At 42.7% G+C, this 26,910-nt stretch overlaps 1 protein-coding gene and 1 long non-coding RNA gene across 6 annotated transcripts in view; one reads left to right on the top strand and one right to left on the bottom strand.

Annotated features, from left to right (window-relative positions):
- LOC127566650 (uncharacterized) overlaps positions 1 to 26,910 on the bottom strand; it is a 65,047-nt gene that overhangs the window by 8,867 nt on the left and 29,270 nt on the right. The window lies entirely within an intron of this gene.
- The window catches only part of sgms2a (sphingomyelin synthase 2a), a 69,192-nt gene that overhangs the window by 17,682 nt on the left and 24,600 nt on the right, over positions 1 to 26,910 (top strand). For 3 of the 4 annotated variants that reach the window (XM_052009113.1, XM_052009122.1, XM_052009130.1), the window contains exon 2: positions 19,441 to 20,132. The exons of the other annotated variant lie outside the window; for it this stretch is intronic. In XM_052009113.1, the coding sequence (XP_051865073.1) occupies positions 19,690 to 20,132 (443 nt within the window). In that variant the 5' untranslated portion in view covers positions 19,441 to 19,689. The remainder of the gene's footprint in view (positions 1 to 19,440; positions 20,133 to 26,910) is intronic. 4 annotated transcript variants of the gene reach the window in all.

Raw genomic sequence — 26,910 nt, 5'->3', positions numbered from 1 at the left:
TTGTGTGGGGAATGTTGTGAAGGAAGCTCACAAATTATTACTGAGAGCTTTATTTATTAATTGCTTTTGAATCTCTTCATGGTCCCATTCCCCAATATCTCTGCAATGTCCTCAAGCCCTATAACCCATTGACACCTCTGCATTCCTCAAACACTGTCAGTGATCAACCCCAAAAGTAATCCTTCTGTCATGCATCTGGAGTGAGAGTGCTGCTGTTGCTGATGTCCAATTAACTGTGTAAGGACTGCTCAAGACTACTGAGCCCTGTACCCAGTTTGTATTTGATCGCTACGTGACTCATCTCCAATTCTGATTTGCTGTTTTTCTACTTTGACTTGTAACAAAATTGGCTTTAAAACATCTCAAGTTCTGAAGTGGAATTCAGAATTTGAGATGTACGCGATGCACTCATATAGTTCCCATTTAATGCATACAGCAGAGACCTAATCTCTGCCTCAAGATGTTTAATACATTCCTGCGGGACCCTCGGGACATTGCTCAGTCATTCAGTTGTGCTAATTTGTAACCATTGGGGTATTGCAAGCAGAATGTGGAAGGTTGACAAAGGTGCTACAAGAAGTAATGTGACACACGAAGCAGTGAAATGAAAATTGCTAATGTTGATTGGAACTTCAAATTTGGTGATCGGTGCTGACCAGATGTTACTGGCCAGTCATTGCATCACCACTTGTGTGCAGACACTTCCTGTGGCATCGTGCTCATGATTGAAAAAACATTTTGATGCAGCACACTGTGCAGTAAATATTGTGAGCTGCATATCCCCTTAACCAATATTATGATTGATTAGCACCATCTGAACCAAGTTGTGTAAATTGAGAGATTTAATTGATTATCAAATAACTATAAAATTAAATAGAGAGAGAAAGAAATCCTTGCATTAAGAGTAAGTTTATATTTTGGGAGTTTTTCATTTAACTTAACAGCTGATGGGATAAGATTGTGTGCTTGTAAAACTTAATTTTCAGGGCCACAGGGGTGGTTTGTCAGTAATTAAAATTTAAATGCCGGAAGTTTTCTTTACTTGGGATGGCCTGGACCTGGATACTTCCTGTGGTTTTAGTGACTATCATGTTGGTTAGTGCAATTAGTTCCACATGTTTAATTTGTGAGTTTCCCTGTGAGATTTCATCGTAATGGAGTCTCCAAAGAAACAGGGCAACTCAGACATCAACTTGCATTTTTTCTGAGTATAACTATACTCAAGTGTAATGTTGCATTCCATACACTTTACCAGAATTATTGTTCCAAATTTTTTAAAAAAATTGTTTTTGGATTTTCTTTTGGTCTCAAATTTCACAAAATCCCTTCTTTCATCTCTTTATTTCAATGTTAAAGTGTGTTTTGGTATTAAGTTATATACACTAGATTTCCAGTTCAGACATGCTTTCTAATTCTTCAGTCCAATTGGTTAATTAATTAAGTGCAGTTGGTGGAAATTGCTCCAATTTGTGCATTAGTAGCAATGCAGACTGACAGCTTCACTGTTATGGTTACAGCAAAATCTGATTCATTAGTCCTCTCTTTCTCCTCTCTTTTTCCTCTTGGCCATGTGTTGTCCTCTGCCTCTTTCCTCTGTCTCAATCACTTTTTCTTTATAGGTACCAGCTGGTTAATACTGCATCTGTTGAGTCACCAGATATTCCATCCACATTCTTGTTTTAGTCTCCATCAATGGTATGATGTTACTGAGACTGAGCAAGGGAGCTTTACAGTCAATCAAAACCATTTATTAAAAGACTGTTCACAATTAAAGTTTATTTATTAAATTCTTACAAATAATTTCAGTTTGCTACATTTGTCTGTTGTGAAACTTGGCTTGTATTCTCTTGCAGTGTAACCTAATGGTGGTATTTAAAACAGTGAGTAAATATAAAGAAACAGTTTGGTGAGGGAAATTATGGAAGAGACACTTTCATTTATATTGTGCCTTTACATCAGCACAAAATGCTTCAGAAATAATTAAGCAATTTTGAAGTGTAGTCACCATTGAAATGTAGGAAACAGTCAAAGTGATAATGAGTAGATAATCTGTTTGAACAATATTAGCTTAGAGATAAAATTTGGTCATGTCACAGAGGATAACTCTGTTTTTTGAGGTGTGTGTCACTGGATATTTCAAGTTGACCTGCAGCATCAGATTTAATATCCTATCCAAAAGACGCCTCCTCCAATAGTGAAGTGTTCCTTCAGTAATGCACCAGAGGTTCAGTCTGAGTTCTGGTATTTGAATCTCTGGAGCGGGACATGATTCCTCAAATCCTTTGACTGAGAGGAGTGAGTGTTCCCCACAGATCCATGACCACTACATACAGATTTAAAATTAAACTACATTTCCAAAGCAGTTTTTCCACACAGAGGTTAATAAAAGTCCGGAATTCCCTCGTTCAAAGGGCTGTAGATTCCAGGTCACTTGGAGATTTCAAGACTGTGGTAGATTTTATTTTGTTAGGTTGGGACATGAAGGGAAATAGTGTAACTGCAGGTAGATCGATTTGTCACAGAGTAACCATGATCTACTTAAATTGGAGAGCAGGTTATACAAACATACTTGGTCAAATCTTATTGAGAACATTGGGATTTCTAGAGTAATGTACTGAAAGTAAATGTGCTCAACATATTCCTTGCTTTCTAAGGACAGGATGTGGTGGCAAGTTCCATCAGAACCATGTCACTTTGCCTGGCATATACAAGACCTATTCAAGGAGGTGAAAATGAAAAAACAGCAGAGGCTCGGGGAAAAACTCAGCAGGTCAGGCAGCATCTGGGAAGAGAAACGGTCAACATTTTGAGTCTGTGACCCTTTCTCAGAACTCGGATGAAGGGTTACAGACCCGTAACATTGACTGTTTCTCTTCCCACAGATGCTGCCTGACCTGCTGAGCTTTTACAGCATTGTCAGTTTCTATTCAAGAAGGTGATTTTTCTTTAGGAAATCATTCACCTTTCATAGATATGTCTGTATGATTTTATTTCAATTTTTTTTTTCTTTTTTGAGTTTGCATTACCTGACACAGTATCAGAAATTATGGTCAGTAGTTGTACAATTTGGCATAGTTCCAAGCTCAGAAGCAGGTTACGTTACTCTTCTCCCTAAATTGTGTCTCTGGTTAAAACCTGGAATGACTATCTAGATAGCATTACTGTTTTAGTTTCCATCAGGGCCATGATTGTGGACACAGTTCAGAACATGACAGAAACCATCCTCCCCTCCATGGACTCTGTCTACACTCTCACTGCCTCGGTAAAGCAGCCAGCATAATCAAAGACCCCACCCACCCTGGACATTCTCTCTTTTCCCCTGTCCCATTGGGCAGAAGATACAAAAGCCTGAAAGCACGTACTCCCAGGCTCAAGGACAGCTTCTATCCCATTGTTGAATAAGACTATTGAACGGTCCCCTCGTACAATAAGATGAGCTCTTAACATCGCAATCTACCTCGTCATGGCCTTGCACCTTATTGTCTGCCTGCACTTCACTTTCTCTGTAACTGAAACACTCTATTCTGCATTCTGTTATTGTTTTCCCTTGTACTACCTCAATGCACTGTTGTAATGAAATGATCTGTATGGAAGGCATCCAAAACAAAATTTTTCACTGTAGCTCGGTATATGTGACAATAACAAATAAACTAATAATCGCCCAACCCTTCACTGAAGAGCCAATAACTTGAAAGGATAAAGATGATGCTGTTGTGTTACTTGTAGCACTTCTCACCTGCCAGATGGTTTGGCCTAGTATTACGTTCGAATGGGACTTAATTGTTTAATCCATTTTTCATATATCTTATCACTGCTATTGGCTTTTGGGGTATTTTCCAATGTCACAAAATCTTGCTTGAAGTAGTCCAGTATTAAAGATCAAGACATTGCATTTATTTAACACTTTTTGGTATTCATAGAGTCATAAACACCAAAACAGGTCCATAGGCCTAACGAGTCTATGCCAGCCATTGAGCACCCATTGACGCTAATCCCATTTTAATCTCCCCTCTTTCCCATCAACTGTCCTCCCAGATTCTACCATTCACCAACACACTACCAACTTGTACTACATCTACCAAGCCCATGTGCCCTTGGGATGGGGAAGGAAACTGGAGCACCTGGAGGAAACCTATGTGGCCACTGTAGAAAGTGCAAACTCCACAATGACAGCACCGAAGATCAAGACCGAACCTCGGCCACTGGAGCTCTGAGGCAGTAGCTGCCCGTTGCTGGAATGTTCCAAAGCGCTTCAGTGCCAATTAAATATTTCTGAGGCAGAGTCATGGTCGTAACTTGGTAAATACATCCCACACACAGCACTGAGATAAATGGCTGCTTCATCTTAGCAATGTTGAACACACCTTTAAATAGATGGTTAGTGTCCATGTACAGTACAGGCACGGTAGTGTAGCGGTTAGCGTAACGCTTTACAGCACCGGCGACCCGGGTTCAATTCCTGCCGCTGTCTGTAAGGAGTTTGTACGTTCTCCCCGTGTCTATGTGGGTTTCCTCCTACATTCCAAAGACGTACAGGTTAGGAAGTTGTGGGCGTGCTATGTTGGTGCCAGAAGCGTGCCGACACTTGCGGGCTGCCCCCAGAACACTCCGCAAAAAGATGCATTTCACTGTGTTTCGATGTATATGTGACTAATAAAGATATCTAATTTCACCAACTGGGATTGGTGAATTCAATTCAGTTTTAATTATATTTATTTTAATGGAAGCTTAGCTTAGTGTGAATGCTCTCTGGTAATGCTGAGAAGCAGGATGGCATTGCAGTTTGGTACTCAGGCCTTGGTACATTGTTGGAGGTGTCAAGTTTCTGACATTAAGCTGGTGTCCTCTCCCATGGACTTAAAAATCATAGATGGGACAATTCCAGGAAGATCAGATGCCTCCCAGTGTGTGAAAAATATCTACCTCCTAAAACAGAATAATTGATCTTTTATTTTACAGTTTGGCTTTCTATATCCATCCATGCCCCAACAGTGAATGCATTTTTATGAGTGATTGATTTGTTGTGAAGTGCTTTGGGACGTACTGAGGACATAAACCTGTTTTGTTTTGAGATTTGTCTTTTTATTAACTTGACGAGGTTATTGGTCATTTTTGCAGGCCATGATGGGCTTATGGCGTCATACAGACTTCAGCCAACTTGTGTGTCCCAACCAAGATATCTGTCTGAGCTAGTCCCATTTGCCTGCGTTTGATCCATATTCCCTCTAAACCTTCTCTATCCATGTACCTGTCCAAATGTCTTTCAAAGATTGTAATTGTTATTCAATTCCATGTGTTCCACTTGAAGTATTATTATGGATACCTTTGGACTAATGTGAGTACATGTAACCAGTATTTAAAATGCCACAACGGAAGTGCAAAACTCTATCTTCTAAATTGGAGGTTGATTGTTTTGAATTGAAATTTCTTTTGCGGGACTGGCTTCATCGGTTAATATTATAGGAAGGATGCATTACAAAGCAGTTCCTGTACTGAAAAATAGGACTAGAAATCCCAAAGTCCCCTTTTACATTTAAAAACTTGTTTCAACTCTTGTTGTTAGTCAGTTTTAGCTCCTTTTAAGATGATTCAGATTAGTTTATTGTCATATACACCAGGGTGCAATGAAAATTCCTTGCTTGCATAAAGCTCGCAGAGTAAACAGTGTACATGGGAAGAATAAATACAGCGACAAATGCAAAACAACGGAATAGTGCAAAAAGAAACACGAAAGGGATAATAACGGAAGAGGTAGAATTCAGGGTTCAAGAATGTGGCAGCACCACTGGGAAGGGGATGTGAAGGAGGTGTTTGGTTTAGAAGTGGGGAAGAAGCTGTCCTTGAGTCTGGTCGAGCTTTCAAACTCCTGTATCTTCTCTGAGAAGGTAGAAGAGAGGAAAGGGAACGGCCAGGGTGGCATGATCATGTATCACTGCAGCTTTTCCATTTCCTCTTTCCCCCTCAGTGTTACCTGGTTCCTTATTCATGTGACCATTTGAGCCTCAATGATTAATGTTGGCAGGTCATCAGAGGAACACTGAATCCAATCCTTATTCATTTTACCAAAACTGTACAATGATCAGGCACAGCCCCAAATCACCCATGGCACACTGGTGCAGCTGGTAGAGCCGCTGCCTCTCAGCTCTAGGGATCCGGGTCCAATCCTTACTCTGGTGCTGTCTGTGTGGAGTTTGCATGTTCTCCCTGTGACGGCGTGGGTTTCCTCTATCTCCCAGGATTTCCTCCCACGTCCCAAGGATTGCAGGTTGGTAGGTTAAATGGCCACTGTAAATTGTCCCGAGTGTGTAGGGCAGTTAATGGGAAAGTGGGAGAATAAAATGGTACCCATGTAAATGAGTACTTGATAGTCAACATGGACTTAATAGACTAAAGAACCTGTTTCTATGCTGTGTGACTCTATGATCATTGGATCTAATTTATTGCCTAGTATTGTCAGTTTTTTATTAAAACCAAATAGTCTTTATTTAGCATCCTGTCATTCGGCACATTAGTGTTTCCTTACTCGCCAGTATCTAGTTGAACAGCATTTCCACTGGATTAAAACATTAAGGTGTCGGACACTGTATGCCCTGTGCTTGGTCCTCGCCTGCTGCTGGGTGTACTCTCTTATGGGCAGCACAGTGGTGGCTCGGGGACTGCTGCTGCTGTCCCTCAGCACCAGCAACTTGGCTTTCGTTCTGACCTCCAATGCTATGGTGTGGAGCTTGCATGCGACTGCCCTGAATGCTCCAGCTTCCTCTCAAATCCCAATAGCGTGCTGATTGCTAGGTTAATTGGCCACTGTAAATTACCCCTGGTTGTAGGAGGGCGATGGAACAATCATGGGTTTGGGGTGTTAATGGGCATAAGAGGAGGATAGATTAGTGGAAATTACTGGGAGAAAAGGACTGATGCATTTGCTCCTGGAGCTAGCATACATTCGATGGATCAAATGGCCGCCTTCGTCATCAGTGAATATTGAATTAGATCCCTCTATTAAGATGAGGATATGATCTGGCTTATTTTACAGAAAGTTGTAGCAAGAGCTTTCTGTAAGATTCAGTCCATAACCATTCACCCTTTGTACCATTAATTTTTTTGAATTAAATTTTTTCCATTCGATCATCAACAGTCGTACATTCATCTGTGGCTCAGTATGTAGCAACCTTGCCTCAGAATCTGAAGGTTCTGTGTTCAAGTGCCATTCCAAACTTTTGAGAACAAAATTCTATGTTGCAGTTCCAGTGCAGTGCTGAGGTGGTGCTGCAGTGTCAAAGGTGCTGTCTGCACTCTGTTGGGTGGATGTCAAAGGCACTGTGGCACTGTTTATAACATCAGATAATTTACCCTTGAAGTCCTGGCCAATATTTATGCTTTAATTAACATCACTAAAAGTGATTATCCAGTCATTTTCACACTGTCATTTGCAGGGGCTTGCTGTGTGCAAATTGCTGTTATGTTTCCTACATTATAGTAACTACACTTAAGTATATAACCATAAAATAATTTGTGACGTTCTGAGCTTGTGAAAGGAGCTGTCTTAATGTAAGTCTTTTTCTTTTATCTGCCTTTGAACTGACTGAGAGTAACTTCAGAAAACAATCTGCATGTCTCACTCTCAACTAAACCAATAGAGGCTAAATCTCTGACCCATCCTTCATTTCTCTGACTGGCTCTGAGCAGTCAATCAGAGATGCTACCTTTGCAAGGGAACCATGGTAACCACATTGTCTGTTTAGGTAGGCCAAATGCTCTAATATTGAAAGGTCACAGTATCTCCAGAGTTCATTGGTTGAACCTTAAAATAAGTTGGTGTATGAGAATGGAGAGACAAGAGATGATAGATGCTGGAATCTGGGGCAACACAGAAGATATTGGAAGAACTCAGCAAGTCAGGCAGTATCAATGGAGGGAAATGGACAGTCGACTTTTCAGGTCGAGAACCTTCATCTGGTTCATCTTCTTTGGACCAAGATGAAGGTTCTTGGTCCAAAATATCGACTGTCCATTTCCCTCCGTAGATGCTGCCTGATCCGTTGAGTTCCTCTAGCATCTTGTGTGTTCTGGTGTATGAGAATACAGAAATGGCTGATTCATCTGAGATTTTGACTGATTTGTTCTAAACAACATCCTAGAAACCTTGCATCCTTCAGGGAGTGGCATATTAACAGATTGAATGCAACATCAAAGAACATCAATGTGTAAATAAAACTTGTATAAGCCTTTCCAGGTCAAATTAGTTGAGATGTGTGTTACCAAATTAGCCACAGCTTTCAAACTCTCTGAATCGACGTTGATGCAGTCAGATGAATCAGCTGAAAATATTGCCACATTCTTGACACAGCACCAAGATCCCATCTCGTCAGACTTAAAGTACGAAATGAGTTTGGTTATTGGCAGTGCCTGTAGTGTTTGTTTTAATGATGTAGAATGTGATAACATGTTTAAAGCAGAAAAAGTGCAAAGATATCTCTATCTTGCAAGAAGTTTGATTCGCTTATGGTGGGAGATGGCAGTTCAAGTGCACACCGCTTTGATGGGAATAATACAGTCTGAGAACCTGGGGTGGAAATTTAGTTCCTGTGAAGGTGTTTGAAAACTGCATACATTTCATATCATTGCACTTGGTAACCTGACAAGTTCCCTTCCTTGGTTTAAGCCCCAGGGTTTTTATTTAGCATCATTGGCAGTCAAGTTATGAATTGCAATTGCCCGAATTAGGACAAAATTTGGAAGGCAAAATATCTGGGGTTTTTTTCTAGTTTCTTCTTGCCACAATGTTGTGGAGAGAGTTATGGAAAATAAATTCTTGTCTTTTTGTTTGGAGAGGAATGTTGGACTGTGTTCACAGAAGTAAATGGGATTTCTCTTCTTCCTGACCTTGACAAGTGCAGAGAACGTTGCAGCTAGGGTCATGCCTGGGGACCTTTCCAAGGAGCCAACCAACCCGGAGACTTCTGGATTCCAGGCCTTTCATTCCAGTGGATGTATGGGAGGTCCCTAATGACACGTGCATGCACAACAATTACAGCTTGGAGTTTGCTGACCTGAAAGGACCCACAAACTTGAGTTTGGGTGAATTGGATTCTTTCCCCTGATAATTTCTGTAAAACGATCCTGGGACAAACCTGGACAGATGGAGAAGCACTCCATGTGCCGGAGCTGGTTTGTCTTCCCCTTAATTTATAAGCGATTAATCGAGAAGGACGTGCAGTGTGGAAACAGGCCCTTCGGCCCACAGTCTGTGCCAACCATCAAGCACCCAGTTACCTTAATCCTACACTAATCCTATCTTATTCTCCTCTCATTCTCACCAATTCCCCCATATTCTACCTATGCACTAGGGGCAAATTACAGTGCCCAGTTAATCTATCTACCATCCAGGTTGGGCTAAGGTTAAGGGATGGTTTCGTCAAGCTGTTTAGAGTTATAAGGGAATCTGGTCATGTAGATACAAAGAAACTATTTCTTCAGATGGAAAAATCCAGGAGGATACTTTTAAAGTAGGCCATTTGGCAAGGAAATTGGCAGGTGGCAGCTTGTCTCTCACTTTGAGTTTGGGTTCATAGAGTCATAGAGTAAACAGGCACGGAAACAGGCCCTTCGGCCCAACTCATCCATGCCGACCAAGGTGCCCATCTCAGCTAGTCCCATTTGCCTGCATTTGGCCCATATCTCTCTGAATCATTCCTATCCGTGTACTCATCCCAATGTCTTTGAAATGTTGTGATGGTGTCAAAGATGTTCATGGTGTGGGCCTGCAACATAGAATGTTTGTCAGCCACCTAACAGTTCTTCCTGTAGGAATCAGTTAACGTTGTATATACATTTCATGAATCCTGGTAATTACACCACCTCCCTCTCTACTTGGTGACACTCACTATGACGTTGTAACCTTCACCAAGTCTCCTCTCGGCTGCCTTTGCTTCAAAGAGAACAGGTCCAACAGATCCTGCCTCAACTCATTACACCACACTTGAGGACAGCACATAGGTGCAGCTAGTAGAGCTGCCACCTTGCAGCTTTGGTGACCCAGGTTCAATCCTGACCTTGGGTGCTCTCTGTGTGGAGTTTGCATGTTCTCCCTGTGATCGCTTGGGTTTTCCCCAGGTGCCCTGGTTTCCTCTCACATAACAAAGACGTGCAGGTCAATCAGTTAATTGATCACTGAAAATTGTCCCCAGTGTGTAGGTGAGTGGTAGAATCTAGAGGGTTTAATGGGAACATGGGGAGAATAAAGTGAGATTAGTGTAAGTGGTTGCTTGGTGGTTGGCAAGGTCTCATTGTTCTGTATCACTCCATGACTCTACGCCTCTGTAGTCCCCTCTCTGGGACCTTCACATCCTTCTGAAGGTGTAGTGACCAGAAATGGACACACCAGTTGTTCTAGTCTAACCAATGGTGTTGATTTGGCTGACCTTTGTTCTTGTAGTCATGCCCTGGATAGCAAGCCAAATGAATTGAAGTTTTGTAGAACGGGTGAGATGGATAAAAGAAAGGATAGACACAAAGTCTGCAGATGTTGGATGTATCTGGAGCAATGCACAAAAAGTGCTGGAGGAACTCAGCAGGTCAGGCAGCATCCATGGATAGAAATAAACAGTCGGCATTTCGGGCCAAGACCCTTCTTCAGGACTGGAAGGGAAGAGGGCAGAAGCCAGAATAAGGAGGTGGGGGGAAGGGGAGGAGCACACTCAGGCAGGGGACAGGTGAGTTCAGGTGATAGGCGAGTCCAGGTGAAGGGGGAAGGTAGGTGGGTGGGGGGGAGGTGTGGAAGATGTAATAAGCTGAGAGGTAGAGGAGGCCGAGGGATGAAGAAGAAGGAATCTAGTAGGAGAGGGCAGTAGACCATGGAATAAAGGATGAGGAAGGGGAGGAGAGGAGATGGGCAGGTCATAAAGGCGGGGGAAGGGAGCCACAGGAATAAGGGAAGACAAAGGAGTGGGGGAGAGGGGAGAGAAAAAGAAGGGGTGGGGTTACCAGAAGTTAAATCAATATTGAGGCCATCAGGTTCGAGACTCCCAAGGCGGAATATGAGGTGTTGTTCCTCCAACCTGCGTCTGGCCACAACGTGGCAGTAGAGGAGGCCATGGATAGACATGTCAGTATGGGAATGGGATGTGGGATTGAAGTGGGTGGCCACCGGGAGGTCCTGGCTATTGTGGCGGACGGAGGCGAAGGTGCTTGATGAAGCGGTCACCCAATCTGTGTCGGGTCTCACCGATGTACAGGAGGCTGCATCGGGAGCACCAGATGCAATAAACGACACCCTTGGACTCACAGGTGAGGCAGCGCTTCACCTGGAAGGACTGGGACCCTGAATGGTGGTGAGGGAGGAGGTGTAGGGACAGGTGTAGGGACAGGTGTAGCGCTTGGTGCGGTTTCAGGCATAAGTGCCAGGAGGGTTATTGGTGGGAGGGGGAACAAGTGGACGAGGGAGTTGTGGAGAGAGTAGTCCCTGTGGAAAGTGGAAAGAGCAGGTGAGGGGAAGAGGTGTCTGGTGGAGATCCTGTTGGAGGTGGCGGAAGTTGCAGATATGGAGGCTCGTGGGGTGGTAGGTGAGGACAAGGGGAACCCTGTCCCTGTTATGTCGGCGGGGGAGGGGGTGAGGGCAGACATGCGGGAAGTGGAGGAGATATGGGTGAGGGCAGCATTGATGGTGATGGAAGGGAAGCCCCGGTTACTGAAAAAGGAGGAGATCTCTGATGTCCTAGAATGGAAAGCTTCTTCGTGGGAACAGATGTGGCGGAACTGGGAGAAGAGGGTGGTGTCCTTACAAGTGACAGGGTGGGAAGAGGTGTAGTCAAGGTAACTGTGGGAGTCAGTGGGTTTGTAGAAGATGCCTGTGGTTAATCTGTCTCTGGAGATGGAGACAGAGATCCAGAAAGGGGAGAGAGGTGTCGGAGACGGACCAAGTGAATCTGAGGGCAGGGTGGAAGTTGGAGGCAAAGTTGATGAAATTGATGAGCTCAGCACGGGTGCAGGAAGCAGCCCCAATGCAGTTGACAATGTAGTGAAGAAAGAGTTGGGGGGCGTTACCAGTGTAGGCTTGGAACACGGACTGTTCAATGTAGCCGACAAAGAGGCAGGCGTTGCTGGGGCCCATGCAAGTGCCCATGGCTACACCTTTAGTTTGGAGGAAGTGGGAGGAGCCGAAAGAGAAGTTGTTCAGGGTGAGTATCAGTTCTGCCAGACGGAGGAGAGTGGTGGTGGTTGGGTCTCTTATTGAGAAAGAAACGGAGAGCTTTAAGGCCTTCCTGATGGGGGATGGAAGTGTACAGAGACTGGATGCTAAAACAGAACGTAGGTGTCTGAGATCCTTATTGGGGCCAAACTGGCAGGCATATGGCATAAGAGGGCAGAGGTTGCAAGTGCCCAGGAAGGCCACATGGCTGTGGAAGCGAGTCTGGATGAGCACGTGGTCGAAGAGCTGGAGAGCAGCTGAGATCACGGAAGGGGAACAATGAGAGAGGGTCTCACAGAACTCCCGTCGAAGAGAGAAAACAGAACGTAGGTATCTGAGATCCTTACTGGGGCCAAACTGGGAGGCCAGGAAGTGGAGCTGGAAGCCATGTGGTACAAAAAAACCATAAAAACAGAAAGCATAAATGTTATTAGAATATTTTGACAAGATTTTTATCTGTTAGGTATTCAAACATTCATGCCTCAGGATGGTAGAACTTATGCTCGCGCCTCGCTGCCTGAGTAGCCGGAACGTGTAATAACAAAAACAACTCCTGAATAGGAATATTGGAAGGAACTGATATTTTGGTCCTGGGAGCAAGGCCAGATAGATTGAGAACTAACTTGGGTGCAGGTTCCCTGTGAAAGAATGCATGTACCTAGGGATGTATCATAGTCAAAATTTTCAAGATCACAATACTTCATGGTGGTTATCTCCAAAGGCCATTTCTTTCAAACTTTGTTGTGTGACATTAATTTTATTTGCACTCACATGTAGCGAAGGTCATATTTTCTTTCTCCCTTGCCATCATGCTCCTCTGTATTTGAGTCTGCTGTTTCTACACTCTGTCGTGTGTTTGCCTGAATGGGGCTGCAGTACTACCCCCAGTCATCCATACTCTGCTCACCAAACAGAACTCTCATTTCTGGTTCTACAAATAATCTCAGGCATAATTATCTGTTGGTTTGCAGGCTTCTCTTTCCTAAGACTTCAAGCTATTTTACCTTTGACACCATATATAGGGGTTGGGACTGGGATAATGTCCCAGATTGCTGTGTGTCTGGTCTGTGTGTATTAATACTCCAGTGAGGGAGTACCACACTATCAGATGTGCCATCCTCAGCTCAAGATACCAGCCTGATGTGCTCTCAGAGGTGGCTGTAAAAGATGGCTAGGCACTTTTAGCAGGGGAGTTTTCTGGTCATTGTCACACTGCTCTTTCTGGGATCTAACTGTGTAATAATTGGTTGCTGCATTTCTCGATTATGCTGGTAACTACATTTACAAAGCACCTTTATGTCCTATAAAGGATGTGGAAGGTGTTAAATAAAGTGCAAGTTTAATTATACTTTAACAGCTTGGATCAAATTAGGTTTTGTTTGTTAACTTCCTGCATGAGGGGAAGGTTTAATGGCTTGTGGCAGAGTAATATAAGCAGACGTACCTTGCTTGCACTTTAAGCCAGGTTGCTAAGGCAATTTAACAGTACATTGCGTGGAACAGTGTACAGGGCATAACGTCATGGAGTACAGAACACATTCTTCTGATTTAGCTATGAGATAATGGAAGACTATAATGAGAGCTGCAAAATGTTAACAATTTGTTTTTATTACATTTGCAGTATGATTGTAAAATGTTTTGTTGATTATAACACTTTAGAAATGGCTGCCATGTTTTGTTTTATTTTGTTTAAAAGAGTTCTGAATGTTTACAGTCTATTGTTAAGGAAATATTTTCAATGCTATCCCTTTTAATGCTTGCATCTTAAAGACCTGCATGCTTGAGGGAAGAAATCTGTAAAGTTCAATTTCATCCCTCCTCACCGTCGCTAGTATCTACGGGAGGTGCTGCCTCAAGAAGGCAACATCTATCATCAAAGATCCCCACCATCCGGGCCATACCATCTTCTCACTGCTAGTGTCGGGCAAGAGGTACAGAAGCCTGAAGTCTCACACCACCAGGTTCAAGAACAGCTACTTCTCCCTTCAACCTTTCGGTTCTTGAACCAACCGGCACAACCCTAATCACCTCAGTTCAGCATGATCACTTTGCACTAAAACGGACTTTGTTTCTTTTTGTTCTAATTGTGTATGATTTATGTTTAATTTATGTTTTTCTTGTGAATGCTGCTTATCTGATGCTATGTGCCTGTGATGCTGCTGCAAGTAAGTTTTTCATTGCACCTGTGCATACATAACAAAATTGACTTTGACTAAGTAGCATACATAGAAATCTTGGTGAGAACAAGGTTGCCCGAAATGCAATGTCCCCACATTCCCCACCCCCTATAGGGCTATCTAGTTTGACTTGTAAGTGAAGAATGATGAGTACGAAAGGTTTCCAGCAGTTATTTCCTGCTGCAGTCATGGCACTTAGAACAATAGAAGTGATGTAGTTGCACTGGAGAGGGTGCAGAGGAGATTCACCAGGATGTTGCTTGGGATGGGGTGTTCCAGTTAATGGGGACTGGATAGGCTGGGTTTGTTTTCCTTGTGGCGGAGGAGGATGAGGGGCAGGAGACTGAGCGGCAAACATAAGGTAGGTAGTAAGAAACATTCCCCACAGCAGAAATGTCTAAAGTTACAGGGCATGAGTTGCAGTAAGGGATGGGGGGGGGGATTTTATTCACCCAGAGGACTTTTGGAATCTGGAAGGCACTGCCTGAGGGAGTGATGGAGACAGAGACTCTCTCAATGTTTAACAAGCATCATGATGAGTATTTGAATTACCAAGCGATTGAAGGCTACGGACCACATGCCAATTAGGTGTGTGGTCACTTTACTAGATTATCAACCAGAGCTTGGACTATTGATCTAGAGACATAAGTTCGAATTCCACCAAGGCAGCTGGTGGTTAAATTCAAATAATTAAGCTAAATCTGGGTACGTTTGAGGGCAGCGCAGTGGTGTGGCTAGTGGGGCCACTGCCTGACAACACCAGTGATCTGGATTCAATCCTGACCTCAGGTGCTGTCTGTGTGGAGTTTGCACGTTCTCCCTGTGACCACGTGGGTTTCCTTTGGGTGCTCCGGTTTTCTCCCACATCCCAAAAATGCGCAGGTTGTTAGGTTAATTCGCCACTATAAATTGCCCCTGGTACTTGGGTGAGTGGCAGAACTTGGGGGGGGGGGGGGGGGGTGGGTGGGGATGTTGAGGAGAATGTGGACCAAATATAATGGGATTAGTGTTGGATGACTGTAAATGGCTGCTGATGGTCAGCATGGACTCGCTGGGCCGAAGGGCCTGATTCCGTGCTGTATGACTCTAAATGGGATTAGTGTAGATGGGTGCTAGATGGATGGCATGTCCATGGTGGGCCTGTTTCTCTGCTGTATGACACTCATTCTTTAATGGTAAATTATGTGGAAATAATCATTCATAAGTCAGTTTGGAATAAATATTTCTTGGTAGCCACTAGTAATTCTTTTGTTTAATAATTAACTGTTTCATTATGACTGTTGGCATCAGTTGAAATGTTCTTGAAACCAATGCCTTAGCCGTTGGAGGCCGTGGTAACTATTTCCCTATAACAGGAACTCCAAGTCTGGTGAAAAATTAATGAGTTTGGGGAGGGAAAAGACACGTCAATTATCCTCCAGTCACTCTCCAGTGACCCCTCCATTGGAAGATGATCTTGCAAGGATCTCTGGTAGCTTATTCCAAACTGACTTATGAATGATTATTTCCACATAATTTACCATTAAAGAATGAGTGTCATACAGCAGAGAAACAGGCCCACCATGGACATGCCATCCATCTAGCACCCATCTACACTAATCCCATTTAGAGTCATACAGCACGGAATCAGGCCCTTCGGCCCAGCGAGTCCATGCTGACCATCAGCAGCCATTTACAGTCATCCAACACTAATCCCATTATATTTGGTCCACATTCTCCTCAACATTCCCCCCCCCCCAAGTTCTGCCACTCAGCCAAGTACCAGGGGCAATTTATAGTGGCGAATTAACCTAACAACCTGCGCATTTTTGGGATGTGGGAGAAAACCGGAGCACCCAAAGGAAAGGTCAAATAGTTGTTTATCTGTTGCCATGGCTGAGAGGTGGTAAACGTGTTGTTGGCATCCGTTGTCAACTTTCACGTAGGAATGGTGACTGATTTTTTTAAATTTAACCATGGATTGGCCTGGAGTACCAGCTAGAGCTGCATTTTGGTAGCAACTTTGAAATGTTACCTTCTGTTGAAGCACACAGCTGTTCAGCAATTTAACCTGCAAGAGAGGAGATAAATGGAATTTTGGTTTGACTTTAGCTTTGCACTGACCTGTTGACATGAAATTGCACTGACATCTGGAGTTAATAGAAGTAACGTTACATCGGATCTCCTGCCATTTGTACATCTTGCTGCAGGGTGTGGCTGGTGAATAACTAAACAAACTCACTTAAGCCCACTTCAGACAGAGGATCTTCGACTTGAAATGTCAATGTTGTTTCTCTTTCACAGATGCTACCTGAACTGCTGAGTGTTCCCAGCATTTATTAACCATTAAATAGCTGGAACAGATAGGAGATTGGGAAGCCCAATGTTTTTTTTATATAAGGGCCAGATACATTTTTACAGTAGTTGGCCCTTCTGAAAGTAATATTTTCTGATCTTTCTTAAAACAATCAAACACTAGTATTAAGCCCAAAGTATAGATATCCAGGCTGGCACTCCAAGAAAATGCTGCACTCTCAGAGATGCTGTCTTTTAGAAGAGATCCATAACTGTCATCAAATAACAGATTCCATTGTACTGTACACTCTCGTCCCAAATGACAGCACTTATTTTGAACTTACTTGTGAACACTTAGTGAAGGCTAAAGCTCTCTTAGAACTTGTATTCCTCACTCTACTTAAGAAGCTTACACCCTTGCCAGAGCACATTTTCAAATGATGTTTGCACTTTGGAATTTTAAGTGATACATCTTTGTAGCTTTGGGAGATTTTGTAGCTTTGGGAGATATTGTTGATCCATGTGGTCTGCATTATTGATTCTCCGTGAGAAAAGGATTGGGAGTGAGATTTATTCCAAAGGTGTTGTTAAGATGACTCGAGCTGATGAGTTATCCTATATAAACCAGCAATTTAAAAATGGAGTGCTTGGCAACCAGTATAAGCTAAGTAAAAACTTACTAAACATCATCTGCCTCATTTGACTCACTAAATATCTGTAACTGTATGGTGCAATTTAATGTTTTACTGATTGTACTCTTTGTTTTTTCTGCATTCGAGGATGATGTATTTTACCAATCTAGAACGAGCACAGTAATCTGATTTCTGAATTCAAGTGATTTCCATTCAACACCATTCATAAATACATTTGTACAAAGTGGCATTGATTTAACATAATGCAAACTAAGAAGAGGAACAGAACTAAGTCACAAGGTCCCTTAAACCTGCACTACTGCTCATTCAGCTCATGGCTGATCCTGAACCTTGTGGACACCTTTCTTCCCAATTGCCACACCATCTCATTCTCTTGGTGTTTGAAAGTCTATGGATTTCAGCCTCAAATAAACTCAACAACTGAGCATCCACAACCCTCTGAATTAAAGAATTCTCAAGATTTTTATCCCTTGGAGTAAAGACATTTCTCTGCATCTCATTCCCAAGTGCCAACCACTTATCATGGCATCTCATCTATCTCATAGAAGTTTTTTTTTTAAATGAAGATTTTGGTCTTTTTTTTTGTCAAAATAGCCTAATGATTCCAATATTAAATTAATAATTTCTCACTTCAAAACATCCTAAGGTGACTTATTGTTGAAGTGGAGTGTGACTGCTGTCATTTAAGAAAATTTTGCACACACGGCTAGACTACAGAAAGAACAATGAGAAATTATTGAGACTTCAGATGCTGGAATCTGGAGCAGTAAGCAAGGTCCCGGTGACTCGCTGAGTTCCTCATCTTGCTTGTCGAATGAGGAGTTATTGTCTGTTCTATTTTTGGTGGCATTGGTTGAGAGAGAAATGTCAGCCAAGAATTTGGGAGAGCTTCCAGGCCCTCAAAATAGGGTCACAGGATGGGTGGGTTCTTGGTTTTCTCCGAAAGAACAATACCACCAAAGCTCCTATGGTGCAACGTCCCAATAATTTACCAACAGTACTATACTGAAGTGTTGGCCTGGATTTGCATGCTCAAGTTTTTGAGTGAACTCATCAACTTGCTGACATTGGACACTAGGTTACAAGTCAAGCTTATTGTCATTTGCACAAGTACGGTAAAGTACAGGTACAATGAAAAACTTGCAGCAGCATCACAGGCATGTAGATTCAGATAACACACAATATAAATTGTACATAAATTATACAAGACAGTGAAGAAAAAAAGACTGCAAAACAAGACACAACCAGAGACCAGTCCATGGCAGTGCAAGAGGTGGTCAGTAGTGTTCTGAGGTGGGATTAGGGTTGTGCAGGTCAGTTTGAGACCGGATGGTTGCAGGAAAGCAGTTGTCACTGAGTCAAACTAACAATTAACTCACCTAGTAATAATAGCTAACATTTTCACAGTTAATAAGTAAATTGATTTAAATGAAATGGCATTCAATTTGCAAATGCATCCAGTGTTAGTTTTCTCCAGTGTGTGTCAAGGGTCTCCCGATTACTTGACAAGTTGCCAATGTTTTGTGATCAACTTTCTGGCCAAGAGTTTAAAACCAATCCACAGGACTTCCCCAGAGGGTTAAGTTCACCAGACTGGACTGAGGCAGTCAGATCAGGAAACTCAATTCTGTACAGTGCTGGGCAAGATCCACAACCCTCTGATTTAAAGAAATCCCAAGATTTGTATCCCTTGGAGTAAGATATTTCTCTGCATCTCAATCCCAAGTGCCAACCACTTATCCTGAGACTACTTCCTTGCTCAGGACTTCATACCAAGAGGAATCAGTCTTTTGGCATCTAATCTGTCTCAGAGACAAAATGTGTAAGTGGAAAACAGCTGGGGCCAGCGGCTCTGGCTTTGGCAGAGGGCAAAGGCTGCCTAGGATTGCCATGCTGGATCACTGTTTGGTGACCACCGGGAAGTGAGGACAGGGTGGCTGTGGGTGGTGATGGCCTTACAGAGCTTGCCCAGCACTGCAGAAGAATGGCATCCAATGTGACTACTCCCTGGAAAGGTGATCACTGTTCACCCAATGGGTGGGGAAGCAAAGTTGTGCCAGGATCTAGTAATTTTTACAAGGATATGAAGTTTCTAATGTAATCCTCTCCTGTTTTAAAGCACAACTGCTTATCTCCGGGCTTCTTTTCGCAGGTGAGATTTTAACGGTACTGGAATGAGGCGACCATTGCATCAATCTGACACCTCTGCTGTAATCTTTACTCTGGATCCCACCCTTTGTGTGAACAATTGGCCACTTTGGGGTTACACAAGTTCCTGCACCACGTCAAAATCATCTCCAATGAAAGGACTGGTCGACCGTAAATGACTATAATATTCTGATCTCATGGTTCATCTAACAGAAAAGGACTGAAGGGCTTGTAACAATTGTGATGATAGTTGATGGAAGTATCTGAAGCTGTAAGTCTTGAAGATCACACAAGCGGGCAGCAGGTCATGCCTTCCAGTGGACATGCCAGATCTACATTGCTCCCTGTCACCAATGATGGTTCCAAGTCTAACAATATACCAAACGGCATCGGGAAAAGCCAAAAGAATCCAAAGGACTTTATCCAGATCTCTGTACCAGACTCGAACCGTAAATTTCCACTGGAGTGGTGGAAGACGGGTGTTGCCTTTATTTATGCACTTTTCAACTTAATTATGACGAGCGTTATGATCACTGTTGTACATGAGAGAGTCCCTCCTAAGGAAAAGAACCCTCCCTTACCTGACACTTTCTTTGACTACGTGGACCGGGTTGAGTGGGCTTTCAAGATTTCGGAAGTCAACGGGTTGATCCTGGTTGGTCTTTGGACAATTCAATGGTTACTCCTTCGGTACCGGTGAGTGACATGTCATAGAGTCTTAGAGTCATACAGCAAGGAGACAGGCCCTTCAGCTCACTATGTCCTTGTCTATAATCAAGTGCCCATCAATACTAGTTCCATCTACCAGCATTGCTCCACAGCCTCTGTGCCTTGGTGCTTGTCTAGATACCTACTAAATGTTGCAGGAGTGCCTGCCTCCATCGCTCACTCAAACAGAGGTGTTCCACGTTCCAACCACCCTTTGGGTTAAAAGGTTCTTCTTCAGATCCCCACTAATCCTCTTATCACTTACCCTAAACCTATGACCTCTGGGGAAAAATTTCCTGCTATCTACTCTATCCAGGCCCCTCATAATTTTAACCTCTATCAGGTTCCACCTCTGCTTCTCTGCTCCAAGGAAAACACAATCACCACATCCAGTCTCTCATAATTGAAACATTCCATCGCAGGCAACGTGCTGGTGAATTTCCTCTACACCCTCGCTGGTACAATTGTGGTCTTGCTTTTGTCTGGAGACCAGAACTGTGTATAGTAGTCCAGCTATGGCCTAACTGATATTTTATAGTTGTACTATAACCTCCCTCTTCTTGTACACTATGGCCTGGCTAATGAAGGAAAGTATCCCGTATCCTATTTCACTGCCTTATCCACCTATGCTGCCACTTTCAGGGATCCTTAGACTTGTACACTTGGGTACCTCTGTTCTTCAGTAATCCTACTCTGCAACAGGATATAAATAGAGCAACGCACAAAATGCTGAAGGTACTCAGTGGGTCAGGCAGCATCTATGGAGGGAAATGGATAGTCGATGTTTCGGGTTGAGACCCTTCATGAGGACAGGATATAAATAGATTGAATGATTGGGTGAAAACCTGGCAAGTGGAGCTTAATGAGGGGAAATTATGAGGTCATGCACTTTGTTAAGAGGAAGCAAAAGGTGGATTACTTTCTAAATGGAGACACTGCAAATGAGTTAAGTTCAGAGAGATCTCGGTACGCCAGTAGGTGAATCGCAAAATGTTAGCAGGCAGGTCCAACAAGTGGTTAAGAAGACAAATGGCACATTGGCCTTTATTGCAAAGGGGTTGGTGTTAAAGAATAGGGAGGTTTTTGTTACAGTTATACAGAGTGTTGGTAAAGCCACACCTGGAATACTGTGCACGGTTTTGGTCCCCTTATATAAAAAAGGATACAATAGCAATGGAGGCAGTCCAAAGAGGATTCAACAGGCTAATTCGTGGGCTGAGAAGGTTGTCCTATCAAGAGAGGCTGGACAGTTTGGGTCTGTATTCCTTGGAGTTTAGGAGAATGAGAGGTGACCTTCTTCTAAGGGGGTTTGACAGGGTAGATATTGAGATGCTTCCACTAGTGGTAAAGTCTTGAACAAGGTGACATAGCTACAAAATAATGGGCCAGTCATTTAAAGTCAGGTGTGTAGTAGCTTTTCTCAGAGGGTAGTGAATCTCTGGAATTCTCTGCCCCAGAGGGTGGTGGAGGCCAAATCATTAGATATGTTTAAGTTGGAGATAGATAAATATTTGAAAGATCAAGGATTGTGGGGAACTGGTACAGAAGAGGGGGTTAAGGCCGGCATAGATCAGCCAAGATATTGAACAGCGGGCCAGGCTTGAGGAGCCCAGTGGCCTACTCCAACTCCTATTTTCTCGTGTTCTTGTGTTGTATCTTTATTGGTCCCTTTGGTTCCTTTGCCAGTCGCATTAAATCTGCAGCAACACAAAATGCTGGAGGAACTCAGCAGGTCAGGCAGCATCTGTAGAGAAATAAACAGTCGACGTTTCGGGTCAAGACCTTCATCAAGACTCAGTCCTGATGAAGGGTCTCGACCCGAAAGGTCAACTGTTTATTTCCCTCCATAGCTGCTGCCTGACCTGCTGAGTTCCTCCAGCATTTTGTGTGTTGCTCCAGATTCCAACATCTGCAGAATCTCTTGTGTCTCACATTAAACCTGCAGCCTCCGGTTCTTGACCATTCTGCCAGGGGAACTGTCTCTTTTCTCACTTTGCCTGGACCTTTCTTGACTTTGGACACTCCTCAATATTCTCTGAACCCAGGCTATTCCACTCTATCAAACACTGCTGCACCCTCTTTAAGGCCCTCGCATCCCTCCTGAAGTCCTGTGCTCAGAACTGCTCACAAGTTGCCAATCTTGAGAAAACCAATGTATCACTAAGGTTTAATGTAACTTCCCTAATAGAGGCATTCAGTTCAAGAGTCGGGAAGTTATGTTGCAGCTTGATAAAACTCTAGGCTGCATCTGGAATATTGCATTCAATTCTGGTCACCCTATGGAAGGATGTGGAGGGTGCAGAAGAGGTTTACCAGGATGCTACTTCGATTAGAGGGCACATGCTTATGAGGAGAGGTTAGATAAACTTGGGTTGTTTTCTCTGGAGCAGTGGAGGCTGAGGGGAGACCTGATAGAAGTTTGAGATTACAAGAGGATTAGATAGACAGCTGGTATCTTTTTCCCAGGATCGAAATGTCTAATACTAGAGGGCATGCAGTTAAGGTGAGAGGGGGGGAACGTTCAAAGGAGATGTGCCTCAAAGTGATGGGTGACTAGAATGCACTGCCAGGGTGGTAGTGAAGGCAAATACAATAGAGGCATTTAAGAGGCTCTTGGATTGGCACGTGAATAGGCAGAGAATGGAGGGATATGGACAGAAGGGATTAGTTAGGCATTTAATTACCAGTTTATTTAGTTCGGCACAACATAGTGGGCCGAAGGGCCTGTTCCTGTGCTGTACTGTTCTATGTTCTATAAACTGGTATGATATGGACATTTCTAGTTGTTTATACTTAAATATTTTGTGACCTTTCAGGCACAGATAGTCATAGAGTTCTTCATGATATTAGACCAAATAGATTACATGGCACTAAACAATTTCTCATTTATGTAAAATGTTCTTCCCCCTCCCTATCACTTTAAGACAAGCAATCCTTTTTAATTTTTGCAAGTGAATGCATGATTTTAATAATCCAGTAATAAATTGCATTTTCTAATTTTGCTGAAACCATTAGTGATCACCCTGTGTGCAGCATTTCTTTTAGAGGTTGCACTTTGGTATGTATAATGTTGTTTTCCAAAGTGGGTAACCTGTCGGCATGAATTCAAGGATGTAGTTTGTTGGTTCTGGATGTGACTGGAATGAGTAAATATCAGAATGTCCTAATGACGAGTGGGCTTCAAAGTGCTGATGGCAAACCTGCAAACATCCACACCCCTCCTGCCTGCTTCATTTCTGATTTTTTGTTTCTTCATTTTAGCCAACTTTTCATAAGCAGTACTCGCCAGACTTCTACAGGCACAAACTTTAAACAGGAACGTAAAACCAGGGTGGGAGTGGGCCATTTGGTTCCTTCACCTCGTCCTTCATTCAGCAAGATCATGAATGATCTTCTACCTCATTTTCTTGCACCATCCATATATCCCTATTAGTATCTATTTTCAGAAATCTATTAGTATCCAATTTTCAGTGCAATCAATGACTAATATACTAATATTAGTCTAATTAGTCAATGACTAATAAACGGTTCCATACCCCTCTGGAGGAGACAATTCCAAAGATTCAACACCCTCTGAGTGCAGGAATTCCTCCTCTCTTCAGTCCTATATTGCCATCCCATATAATGAGATTTTGGCTCCTGGTTTGAGCCCCAGCAACAGGAGGAACACATCTCCTTATCAAGCCATGCATAATAAAAGTGTTTCAGTCAGACCCTCTCATTCTTCTAAACTCTAGAGAATACAGTTCCAGTCTACTTATTCTCTCCTTGTACAGCAAATCCAGCATTCCGTGAATCAGTCCACTGAATCTTTGCTGCACTCCCTTGATAGTGAGCATATCCTTATTTTTTTTTAGTTAAAAAGATCAAAATTGTACACAATACTCCAGGTGTGGTCTCCACAGTCCCTATTTAATTATTTTATGCTTGCATTAATTTTCTTTTTGTGTTAAAGTTAATGCTCCATGTGCCTTCCTCATTGTCTGATGCGCCTGTGTGTGAGTTCTCAGTGCCTTGTGTACAAGAATACCCAGATCTCTTTTCATTTGAACATTTTCCAAACTCTGCTTTTCTGTTTCTCTGCCAAAGTGGATGACCTCACATTTTTCCATGTTACCGTGTTGTTGCCCATTCACTCTGCCTGTCTTTATCCCATTGCATCCTCTTCACCACTCCCATTGCCGCTTAGCTCTCTGTCATCAGCATGTTACGGTGGGCTCCCCCATGCCAAATCATTGATACAGATCTTGAATAGGAATGGACCAGGCATTGATCCCTGTGGTACCAATTGGAACACAAGGAAGCAGGAACAGGAATAAGCCACTCATCTCCTGAAGCCTTCCCCATCATCCAATATGATCATGGCTGATCTTCCCCAGGTATCAATTCCTCTTCCGTGTTGGTTCCCCATTGCCCTCCCTTCCCCAATCTTCCAAAAATTTATCTACCTCCTCTTTAAATACCAACAGTGATCTAGACTCCACAACCCTCCAGGTTAGAGAACTCCAAAGATTCAGCATGTTCTGAAAGATGAAATTCCTCTGGTACCTCAGTTTTAAATGACCATCCCTTTATGTTGTAACTTTGTCCTCTTGTTTGAGGCTGTCCCACTAGTGGAAACATCTTGACATCTACGTTGTCATGTTCCCTTAGGATCTTATGTTTCAGTAAGATCACCTCTTATTCTTCTAAACTCCAAAGAATATAGATCTAATCTCTCTAGCTGGTCATGACAGTACTAACCTCTCATACCATGAATTAGCCTAGTGACTCTCTTCAGGACCACCTCTAATGCCAATATATCCTTCCTTGAATAAGGGGACCAAAACACAGTATTCCAGGTGGGGCCTCAACGATACCCTGTACATTTCTTATAATACTTCTCTATTTCTAAACTCCAAGTCCTTGCAGTAAAGACCAAGATGGAATTTGCCATCTTGACAACGAGCCGCACCTATCTTCCAACTTTTTGTGATTTATGCACAAGAACACCTAGATGCCTCTCTACACCATTCATATGTAATCTCTTTCTATTTAGATAATAGTCTGCCTTTTGATTCCTCTCAAAGTGTATGATATCACATGTTTCCACATTAAACTCCATTTGCCACATTTTTGCCCACACTCAACTATCTGTATCCCACTGCAGAGTACACATGTCCTCATCACAGCATGTTCTCCACCTATTTTCTAATCTTGGGCAAATTTGGATACCTGACACTGCTTCGTCCTCCAAGTTATTGATATAGGTGGTATATAAGTAAAAGCCAAGAAGTGATCCATGAAGCACTCCATCAGTTATAGCCTTCCAGCCTGAAAAAGACCTGTGTCTTCTATGTGATAACCAGTCTTCAGTCCACGTTAACACATTTTCCCCCAACACTGCGAGTTTGCACAATGGCCTTTTATGTAGATGCTACCTTGGAAGGACAAGTTGAATCAATTAACGAGTCACAGCTTTCCAACCTGAGAAAGATCCACTTGATCTTTTGTCTTTTGCTCATTAGATGTTCACCATTTCAGATAAAGACGATACTGGTCTTTGAGGTGGTTGATCAGGGATTTCAGTTCAGTTGGGATATTCCTGATTTTTGACTAGATTGCCCTAGTGAGCCAAAAAAATTGGATGATTTGGTAAATTATCCGATTGGCTGCTGTCTTATAGGAACCATTATTGTTTGCACTGCTGGAATTGGGCTAAGGTAATATCCACAGCCATGTTTTTAACAATATTAAGTAACAGTCTTTCACATGTCCATATTTGAAATGATGAGTTCTTCACAATATGAAATGTTGGTTACTAAAGTAAAGAGAACATGGCAGAACATACCACCAGGTATACAAAGTTCAAGACATCTTTCAGACATTCAGGTCAAACCCAACAAATGTATGACCTCAAACAGGTCATTGTAACAAAAGGAACAACTCGTGGGTTGGAATTAGCAGAAGTACCATAAACCAGGTCATTGCATTGTTAATCTAAGTGTGGAGAAAAGACCATTGAGACGTATCCCAATTATAATTGAAATTATGTGCAGAATTAGAAGATTGAGATCTACAATCTAGAAATAAGATGGCTGGAAGTATAGGCCTCCATTTTAGTTTAAAATCTTGACTTGTACGGCGCAAGCTTTCACACAGAGCCTTCTAAAGTCATTTTCTGTCTGATTTCTTTCTATTTTTATTGATGTCGTTATATGCTATTCCTTTCACAGTATTTATTAATACCACTATTTATTTTGTTTACAGAGGGCAATTTCTCTGCTTAATTTGGCTGCTATATTTTCCTACATTTGTTATAGTGACTACATGTCCTTGGCTGAAGCTTGCTTGGAATATCCTGAAGTCAAGAAAATTTTTGTGTAAATGCAAAGTATTCCTTCATGCTGACTTAGTACGGCTTACCTAGGCAGCGCCAACCCATTGAAAAGCTGGCTTTGGCTGTGCCAATATTTGCAAGGAATGAATTAAAATAGTCGCGAGTTATTCACTCATAAAGAGAAAGTTGAAATAATTGATTCAACTTGTCGTTCCAATGTGCCTCAGGAGGCCTTGAAATGTTTCACACCAAATGAGGTACTTTTACAGGTAGTCATTATTGTAACATAAGAAATGTTCCAATTTGTGTCCAGCAAACTCCCATAACTTAATGTTTTAGTGACGTTGGATAGGGATAAATAATGAGTCATAGCATGGCACATAATACATAACACAGCATGGAAGCAGGCCATTCACCCCACCACATCCATGCTGACCAGTGGGCACC

Source organism: Pristis pectinata, chromosome 2 (genome assembly GCF_009764475.1).
Source record: "Pristis pectinata isolate sPriPec2 chromosome 2, sPriPec2.1.pri, whole genome shotgun sequence".
NCBI lineage: Eukaryota > Metazoa > Chordata > Chondrichthyes > Rhinopristiformes > Pristidae > Pristis > Pristis pectinata.
Note: the sequence above shows the minus strand (reverse complement) of the source record. Positions and strands in the feature narration are given on the sequence as shown.